The sequence below is a fragment of the Rhopalosiphum maidis genome, chromosome 3, assembly GCF_003676215.2.
Source record: "Rhopalosiphum maidis isolate BTI-1 chromosome 3, ASM367621v3, whole genome shotgun sequence".
Classification (NCBI taxonomy): Eukaryota; Metazoa; Arthropoda; class Insecta; order Hemiptera; family Aphididae; genus Rhopalosiphum; species Rhopalosiphum maidis.
In genome coordinates, this window is record NC_040879.1 from 72,906,149 (window position 1) to 72,917,075 (window position 10,927).

At 27.3% G+C, this 10,927-nt stretch overlaps 1 protein-coding gene across 1 annotated transcript in view; it reads left to right on the forward strand.

Annotated features, from left to right (window-relative positions):
* The window catches only part of LOC113558341, a 12,615-nt gene extending 10,429 nt beyond the window's left edge, over window positions 1-2,186 (forward strand). Inside the window, exon 7 of the mRNA XM_026963800.1 lies at window positions 2,132-2,186. Coding sequence (XP_026819601.1) covers window positions 2,132-2,186 — 55 coding nt within the window. The remainder of the gene's footprint in view (window positions 1-2,131) is intronic.
* The last annotated feature ends 8,741 nt before the right edge of the window (window positions 2,187-10,927 follow it).

Genomic DNA, 10,927 nt, shown 5'->3' on the forward strand with positions numbered 1-10,927 from the left:
TATAAACTTATTGTTACTATACATTAAATGCAGTTACCATTATACAAATATTGCAGATAAAAACCATTATTATTATCAGTATCTTCTTTGTACATGTGCAAAATAACATGTTGATCTTCTTAAGTAGTATGATGCGAATTCCTGCCTTAGCATATAATTGAGTGATCTGCTTACTGCTGTCTGAAAAAATGTTGTTAGTTAAAATATGTGTATAATGATTGGAGAATAAATTGAGAATATAGTGTTTAGAAGTAGTTTAATGTATGAATTTGTAATAATAATCCAAAAAAATATCAAATAAAACCATGCGTTATAGTGTTGATAGAGTATCAGCTAAAATAAATGAATGAAAGTTAATAATGGAAAATTAGAATCATTTTTTAATTTGATAAATGTATTGTTGCATCACTTTTAAGTTACTTTATATAAATTCAGTTTCCATTATACGTACATTGCATCAAACCATTATTATTATCAGTATCTTCTTGTACATTTTCGACATAGGATATTGAGACTTTTCTAAAGTAGTGTGAATGGGAATACCTGCATTAGCATGCCTCAAGTGATCTGCTGTAAAGCCTTCTAAAAAAAAATGTAGTCAGTTAAATACGTATAACGGTTGGATGATGAAATGTCACTACTACACACTATAAGGAGAACGATAATGTTTATATGACAACTTGTACGTGGACAACACTGAATAATTCAGAAATGGAAACAATCAAAACGAAAAACTAACAGAAGAACTTCATTTTTATTACAAAATAATTGAAAACAATTTACAGTTGAATCTTACATACAAATACGAATGTGAAACTGTATAAAGATATGAACTTTAGGCATTTAACAAATGATAAGAAGTAATAATTATGATAAGCCATAATAAGTTGTACAAATCTTGTTGAATGTAAACAACACACCCTATAGTATGTAGATTATAAGTAAAATTATTCACACTGTAGTTCGGCAGACGCTGAATAGGCATTTTGTATAACTAGCATATTCTCTCTATGTAGTAGTCTGTAGGACAATGAGTCGTTGTTTTATATTACGCCTCGGAACACTATAGTTATTCGTTTCAATTATACATATTATTATATTATTACATATATCCGATCTTATTATTATTTACCTTTAGCTTCTGTATATCTGGTGTACTTTAACAAATCTATTAGAATGACTTTTAGAATTTAAATGTAAGATAGGTGTAACTAAAAAATACACTTGTACAATAACTGAGAATTGATTATTTTCAATATGAAAAAATTACGAATTCGTGTCATTTGTCAAAATTTATTTAAATAATCGTGTTTTAAAGTTTTTATGGAGGATAAATATCGTGTCATATGAAAGTGAAAAATGGTAAATTAGAATCATTTTCTTAAGGTAGTAGTCAGGGTTCAAGACAGTTACTTGTGTTAACTTCGGACGTAAAATATGAACAATTCGTCTATATTATAAGAAATCTTTATTAATTTTGCAATTAATTCACGACAAACCTAAGTAAATACACCGACCCGTTACGGCACACAGTGAACCGATGAACGGCAAACAACCAACTAGTTTTATCCCGTGGCAGGTCGGCTGTCGACCACAGTACAGCGACGCTCCCGCCCTCTGTCAGTATTTACTTTGTCTTAATATTTCAGTATTTTATAAACAGTTAAAGATATGTATTTGTAAATTTTGTCAAAATTATCATATAAAAATAGCAAAAATAAAAGATCTTTATAGCATAGGTAAATAATAAGAATGAAAACTACAAGCTATAGGTGTTTATTAATCATTTATTCAGATATTTAACAAATCACAATTGTTTCACTACTATTAGTTTACTATCAATTATATTCAATAACCATTACACGCACATTGCGTAAATTCAATATAATTATCAGTATCTTCTAGTTCATTTTCATAATAGGCTTTTGACACTTTCCCAAATTTGTATGAATGCGAATTCACTTCACAGCACCCCTAAATTGATCTGCTCTACAGCCATCTAAAAAAATGTTGTTAGTTAAATATGTGTATAATGGTTGGAGAATAACTTGAGAATATAGTGTTTTATAAGCAGTTAAATGTATGAATTTGTAGTAATAATCAAAATAATCATATAAAACCATGTTTTTAGTGTTGTTGAACTATCAGCTACAATGGAATTGTTTCCAATTTGGAATAATATGTAAGATGCGACCTCACATATCATGTAAAATAATGGTACATAATATTATAATTTATAGAAAAGTGACTACCAAGGCAACCGAATATGGTAAAATTACTGATTAAAAATCCTTACAGAAATTATTAAAAAGCCAATAACAAAATGTGGATTGTTTATCGACAGAGTGGTTCCTCACCTAGCAGCGACTCCGGGTAACAATTTTTATGTTTTATTTGATTATTGATTGTCATTTTTTGTTCATACTATATTTAATAAAAAATAAATAAATTCAACAAAAACTTTGATTTTAGATGGGTTTATCGGAGAGGATGCGATTTGTGAAATTAAATGTCCTTATTCTGTTAAAAATTACGAAAGTTTAGAAAAAGCGGTTTTTGATAAAAAGGTAGTATTTAGCATGTTGTTGTGTATTATAAAATATACTCATAGATATATATTTTTAAAATATTATATTGATTTAGCTACCTTATATGAATGTTGTAAACAATATATACACTTTAAAAGAAGAAAGCTATTATTTTTATCAAATACAAGGGCAATTACTTATCACTGGTCGTCAAATATGTATTTTTTTTATTTACACATTAAAATGGACTCATCTTGAAGTTATAGGGTATGACGATGTATTTTGGGCTTCAAAAATGGAAGCGCATCTCAAATTGTAAGTATTGCAGTACATGTAGGACATAGGTACTGAATTTTACATTGAATCGTATATAATATTCATTCAATTTTATTTGTAGATTTTACTAAGAGTGCTTACTCAGAGAAATTATAGACCCTCAATAAAGTAAAAGATTATTTAAAAGTGACATTATTGAGCCTCCACATATAATACAAAACATGAAAAATTTACAAGATAAAAAAAATATATAGTTCATAAGTATACAAATTATATTTTAGGTGTATTTATTTTAAATGGAGAAATAATACATCCACACAAACAATATATGTTTTTCTAGAAATTATTATTATTTACATTTGTTTTTTATAATTGTCCACCATTAGTAAATTAGTAAATTTATTACAATGTGTATTATAAATAGGATATATTAAAAAATATCAGATTAACGTGAAAGACGAAACACGAACAATTTAATAGTAATTCAATTGTGTTTTTTATTTACTATTGATTATTATTATTTTATTTTATTTTATTATAGCATAAATAGGTATCTTATTTGAATTAGAAGTAATAAAGCTATAAATACGAATCAAGCTATATTGTATTACAGTTTTTAAAATCTATATTTTAGTGTATATAAAAATGCTAGCAGTAACTTAAATTAAAAGTTAGAAGGTGGGTACGCGGCGCGTGGTTATCAAGAAAATAGTACAGCGCGACATATACGTGTTCAGAAGAACGTTCATATAATAATAAGCGTCAAGCGACGTTCCCGACGAGCAGCCGCCGACTGCGAATAGTGGGCTTGCGGATCGCGAAAACACCTAACAGCGCATTCTCTTGGACGTTGTATACGTTTCGAATTGGGTGACACGTCCTCTTAAAGCTTCAAGTACTCACGACTATAATATTTTTAAATTACAAGAAATATAATAATAAAAAATAATAAAATATTATTATTATATTATTATTAAATAATAAAATGTAGACATACCTACGATTGATCTACTGATATTTTACGAATTCTATAGAAACATTTTGATTCGAGGTAATCTACTTGCAATCGACAATAATTTTAAATTTTATTTCTAAAAATCACATTGATTGAATTTAATTAAAACTGTGATTTGATTTATATGTAGTATATCATTGATTAAAAATGTTAATACACATATATCATAATCAATGGTATTAATGGTAGTATATATTAAAGATTCGGAGTAGGTATACGTATCTTTGTTTTTCATTAGATTTAAATCAATAATATAAACTACAGACAAGAGGTAAATATATAATATTATTTTGTTGTATTGAAGTATCATTTTACGATGACGTATTTTGAGTAAAACGGTTCGAGTTTATTTGAATAAACACGAAAGATGCATCCAATTTACGTTCAATTCATTCCAATAGTTATTATAAAAAATCATGTAATTATTATTTTTATTTGGATTCGTGTTTAATAATAATATAATAATAACATTTTCATTTTTAATAAAAAGGCAATGCCTAATTTTTGACAAAAGATAATATATACTTGAATTAAACCACCTGCTGATTAATGAACATTATAAAATAGAGATATATAAAAAACGGGTAGTTTTGGTCAACAACCGAATTGCAGTTTTTTTGTGACAGGCCCGAATTACATGCGTCTTTTGAGCAAACGACCAGTTTTCGTCGACTTTTGCACATATACCACAAAATTACTATTGTATATATAATATATTGCATGTATTTTAGGTTTTCTGAGTTTTCTCCGGGGAATGATGGTAGATTACTGATTAGTAAAATATGAGTATATGATGACTATAATATATGATGTAAAAATATAATTATCATGCACGGTAAATGATAAAATAACATTTTATGAAAAATTCAATTACGTTTATTCGTCATAATATAGACGTTTAAATAATTTAACAACACCTATTTAAAATATAAAATAATATCGTATACAAGTAAGTACCTACTATAACTCATTATAATTTGAACAAAATAATCTATTTATTTGTTCATAATATGAGTATTGTGTTGTAAAGTAAAAGTTTTTACTGACTGCATTTATACCTACTACATTTTCATTTTTTTGAAATCTGAGCGATCTAACTTGGTTATTCGGTCGACTAATCTCCCACGCAACTAAGCTCAGTTGTGAAAAAGCTACGCACGCAACTGGATCTAGATAATAATTATAATATCTTAAAAATTAAAATGACGCCGCAAACCGTATGTGATACTTCGTCCTCCGTCTACATACTCGTTCACATAGCAAATCTATTTTAGCTTAAATATTAAATTTAAATTAACAATTACCAAACTTAAAGGTAAGAATATTAAAATAAGTTTTGCCCTGTAAGGCCTCGAAAAAGGTAACCGATCCTGTTGAAATCTTATTGTATATAAACATATTGAACATACAACCGTTGTTTTGATAACGGTAACAAAAGTCTCAAAATAAAATGCACAATGTTTTTATTGTCATTTCAATAATTTTTTTCATTTATATATGATTTTATTGTAATATTCCAAAATATTATTCGCAGGGACTTGGAACTTTTTTTAATATAACTACGTATTACTATTTAGTATACACTATGAAATTTTTAAAATATTTGATTGGATTAAATAAATATGAATATAATGCAATAATAAACCAATTATGGTATAATTATTATATACACCTATAAAAAATATAAAGTATGTTGTATAAATATACAATTAAAAGAATGTTAAATAATGAGAACTTGTAATTTAATTTTTTTTATTTTTAGCGTTTAAATATGTTAAGAGTTTTGACGAAATTTATCGATATCACAAAAATTTGCAAGTAATATTTTAGTTAAAAATTTATAAAAATTTTAATATTCAACCAGATTTTATTTTGATAAATTTGAAAAATATTTAAATGTAGTTATTTATAACTGGCTATAAAACACATAATTTCATAAAAAATTCGTTGTTATTAATAATAATCGTATCATTATTTACTTGTATAGGTATAGTGTAATAACGTAAAAAGTAGATATATAATAAGGATTGTAAGATTAATTCTTATTTCAAATATGTGCTATATATATATGTGATTTAATAATTTATTAATATCATCTCCTTACGTTATTACATATATATTATATATCTGCAACTTAACTGGTTTACTAGAACATCCGAATATATGTATGTTATATGAATATTTATGCTATAATGACGTAATGAAGTGACACAGGTAGAATTAGATCATTAGACATATATAACCAAATAAAAACAACATAAGTCATTTATGTATAATAAGTACGGGTTTAATTATCGCACGACGGAAACGGACTCTCGAGACGTTCGTGAAAACACGGGTGCACATGCACTGGCGAGCGAGACGATTTGGTCAAGCCAGCCAGAGACGTAGGCGGCCCCATTAAAGGCCTCTGAGTTTCCAAAGATCTGGCTTTATCCTTGGTTGCAGAGATCCTCATTGGGCCATCCATTGTCTCTGTCGGCATACGAGAAAAGTCACACGCTCTGCGCTTATTGTCACAGATACGTATGGTGTTTCTGTGTGACATCCTAATATAAATCGTCCCCTTAATCACCGATAAAAGATTTTATTGAGGTTTACCGTTATCCACGTGCGGCAACTCGATCGTTAATAATTTATTATTTAACTCTTTCCGAACATCTTTCTTACATTTATATAATATGAGCGATATCATTACAATAGGAAAAACAACTATGAACATATTCGGGTTGTCATCGAAAATAACACCAAGTATATTTCATGATATAATATTAACTCTTTTAATTTTTTTCACTATTCATATTACGGTAAGTATTATAACTGTTTCCTAAAGTATTACAATCATTATATTAATAATATTAATTTAATAGTATTTAATTATTATAATATTATAATAATTTAATATCTATACATATAATAAATAATAATAATAACGTATAATATACGATGCAAAATGTAATAAAATCTTTTTGTAAATACCTTAAAACACAACCTAAACATAATATAAAAATATAGAATAATTGTATAAATAAACAATTTTTTTTAAATAAATCAAAATATCATAACGTATAGTAAAATGTGTATAATATTATTATATTCGCAAGAGTGTAAATCATCACGAATAATGTTTTGATTTATTATGAAATATTTAATATCACAATAAATAATTTTCATCGACATTTTTAACTTAAAATGTCTTTAAAAATAATTGTATTGTAATAACGTAAAAATAAAATAAATTAAATTAAAAATATTTCAAAAGGGTGAGCTAAATATAAAATAAATGCAAATAAATATAAGTAAATAAGAATGAACGTGTGTGTGTAATATACATTTAATGTGAGGCAAATACACGGGACACACGCCTTGAATATATGCCAGAATCTGCGGAACTCTTCCCTATACTTATAATAATTGCTGGAGAATATATACGGGTAGAGTTACCTATTAGATATGAATATAATTATTTAAATTTACGCTTTTACCTTCCTCCTAAGTCCTGATCGTCGGAGGGCTCTCGAGGTCGTGATTCGAGAATATGATCAAATACACAGTAGTATTAAAATGTAGATAAGCAAGCTATATGAATTAATGCAGATAATATGTTTCTTATGCACCTTACCTTATTCGCAACTCTAGTTGCTTTGTACAGTTGTCATAAAGTTAAAAGGTATTAAACACTCGAATCCAAATAAAAAAACAACACTGATTTATTTTCGTTGAAATGATAAAAGGCCCAATTTAAATATATATATAAAAAAAAATTATTTATATGTATTTTTACATAACTGATATGAGAAAAACATATATATTAACATGACTTTTGTCATTAAGGTTAGTATGAAAATTATTTTTAAATGAATATTATATTTTCATGTTTTAAAACGTACCTATATAGCCTGCTTTTAGCACTTAAATGCATAAATATTTAACAACATTAAACGAAATTCGCATTTATAATTATAATTTATAACTAAGACATCATCTAATTTCGTCAAAAACTAAATGTATATTTCATTAAGCAGGTATTCCTATTGGCTATCAAAGCACCTATTTGCAGATTGGCTATATTATAACTTAGTTAAAACAAATTATTGATTTCGCATGATACAAACAAATAAATAAATACTTAATATATACATAAAAAAAAAACATAAGTGATTGAAGTACACCGATTATAGATATATTTATAATAAAAATAAACCTGTCGATCAGCGAACACGAATATAATATAATTTATAACGTGGCGATCGCTCACAAGGATACAGGTATAATAGTTGAACGGGAACTTACTTAAAATATTCCCATTCGTAAAAAATGCGGGACACAAATAACAATAGTCATTCAAAAATTAAACCTTTTGAAAACATGACATTCGGGACGTATAGCCCAAACAAAAATAATAATTACCTTCAGAAAAATTCATTAATTCGCATATTGTATTTAAAATCTGATTTTGAATTTATAAGAATTTATTTTTTGGTTTTCATTTGAAATTTGAGGCAGAAAAGTTAGTTCATTTGAGTTGCTTATTAAAATATTCAAGGCTTCATATAGTATATTAACACTTAACTTCATTATAAATACTTTTTAACACTTTAAGCGTTAAAAATAGTATAACATATCAAAAAATCGATTAAAAATACACACGTTTGAAAATTAGATATGTATTATTCGTAAATATTAAAAAATTAAAATACAGAAAAAAATTATTTAATAATAATAACCTTCTGATACGCAATTTGCAAACAAATAATCAATATATTCTAATAATACCGCTATTGATTTCTTAGTTCATCTGAAAAATATTTATTAAACCCGTTAATTAATATTTAACTATTATTTAATTAGTGCTCATAGAGTACACGATATAATTGTATTATCATCATCATAAATAATTCATAATACTTCTTATTTTGCTATTTTAGTAGCTTTATTCGTAACATGCCGAAAGAAACATAAAAATGCATTAAGTTCTGTCTTGGTCATTATTATAATAAAACAACAGCATTGCATAATTTTAATTTCAGTTCACTTTTCTGATATAGGAATATCTATCGCACTTGTTTTCATATATCATGTTTTTCGCACTCATATTGTCAACTAATTTTTGTAACATTTTAATATTAGATTTTGAATATCATATAATATCTTATCGTCAATATTTTTAATGCAGATATTCGAAAAGTAGACATGCAATTAGATGTAGTATTAGTGTATGTTTCGAGGTTTAATTTGTGTTTGTTTTTAATTTTTATTATACCTGTCATATTACTTTATTATATTAGTAGAATTTTTAATACGTGTAACGTCATAAGGCCATAAAAGTAATGAATGAACGGTGATTTAATAGCATTTGAAATACTTAATTCAAAATAACTATTATGAAATATTCAAATACATACGCATTATACAATTTTTCATTAGTATTGAAGTATGATAAATCATAGACAATAATATTTTAAAGGTCTAATGTACTAATGTATCGGTTTTGTATTTTTTTAATGTTTTTATGGTTTTGTGTTAAGGGACTGCTACACCAGCATTTGTTTTTTCTGTCTATCTCCCACATAATATAGCAGGGGCGGCCAAACTTTTTTTGGTCACGATCTACTAAAAATATACTTCACCTTTGAGGATCGACTTTTATAGGACTTTTATATTAAATATAGGAATAAAGATACTCCGTATTTCTACTATTACAACTCTCTAGTTCAGTTTAGGCCAAAAGCACTTGTAATATATTTTATAAAGTAGAGTATTTCCTGTGCATTGACTGGATAGATTTTTAATATTTACATTTTTTATGAATATAAGTATGTTTTAATTTAAAATAATTTCGATTATTTTTAACCATTAATAATTTATTTAAAATTGTAAATATTAAAAATCTATCCGGTCAATGCACAGGAAATACTCTTCTTTATAAAATATATTACAGGTGCTTTTGGCCTAAACTGAACCAGAGAGTTGTAATCGTGGAAAAACGGAGTATCTTTGTTTATATATTATGTGGGAGATAGACAGAGAAAACAAATGCTGGTGTAGCAGCCCCTTAATGCATTTTGTTTACATCTGGTTCATGGTTCGTCCCCGTGGACCATGCCCACTTCCAAAACCACAGATAGTTGCAATCATCTCCGCTGCCCGTGTCGAGCGCGCATGCGCTCAACGGCCCTTCCCGTATTACGAATTCCTGGTATTCCTGCAGAGTGAAGACCGTTTCCATTCAGCACCGTGCTCAGCGACTTATGTTTCGTTTTCACCTGTTAGTCGTTTTCGTGTCATACTCTTTGACACTTGTACTTCATTTTTGTCCATCGCCGAAGTTTTCATCGTTAAAGGTATGTTATTCGTTTTATTTATATGTTTTAAGAGGATATCGGCGTAATATTATAGAAAACTCATTCGTATGATTTTCTGGTAATATTGGCGTAAATATTAGCTTATTAGAAATATTACGGAAGATAATATTTTTGAAGGTTTGTCGTGATCCGTTAAGTATTTTAATATTATTGTACCCACTTAAAATGTTTTTAAATTAAAATGTATTTGAGACAATATTTAGACAAATCTATGTATTAACTTTTCATAAATATTATTATTTTCCTTTGGATATTAATGCTCCAACATAGTGTTGTATTACTTTTCTTTTAAGGGCGGTACTTATTATTTTTCTGTCGTACCGTAAAGGACATTGCTATTTGCTAGAAAGCCATAAACAATTTCATATTATAATATTTATTCAGTTATCATCTTAGCGAAAATTAAATTCGACTATTTACTCCGTTATTTTATTGATTATTATTTCGAGGAAGTTGGACAGTTAAGTCAATTACTATGTATTTTTAAAATTCAAGGGCTTTGTAATCAAAAAGTGCTGTTCTAATCGTGGAAAAACGGAGTATCTTTGTTTATATATTATGTGGGAGATAGACAGAGAAAACAAATGCTGGTGTAGCAGCCCCTTAATGCATTTTGTTTACATCCGGTTCATGGTTCGTCCCCGTGGACCATGCCCACTTCCAAAACCACAGATAGTTGCAATCATCTCCGCTGCCCGTGTCGAGCGCGCATGCGCTCAACGGCCCTTCCCGTATTACGAATT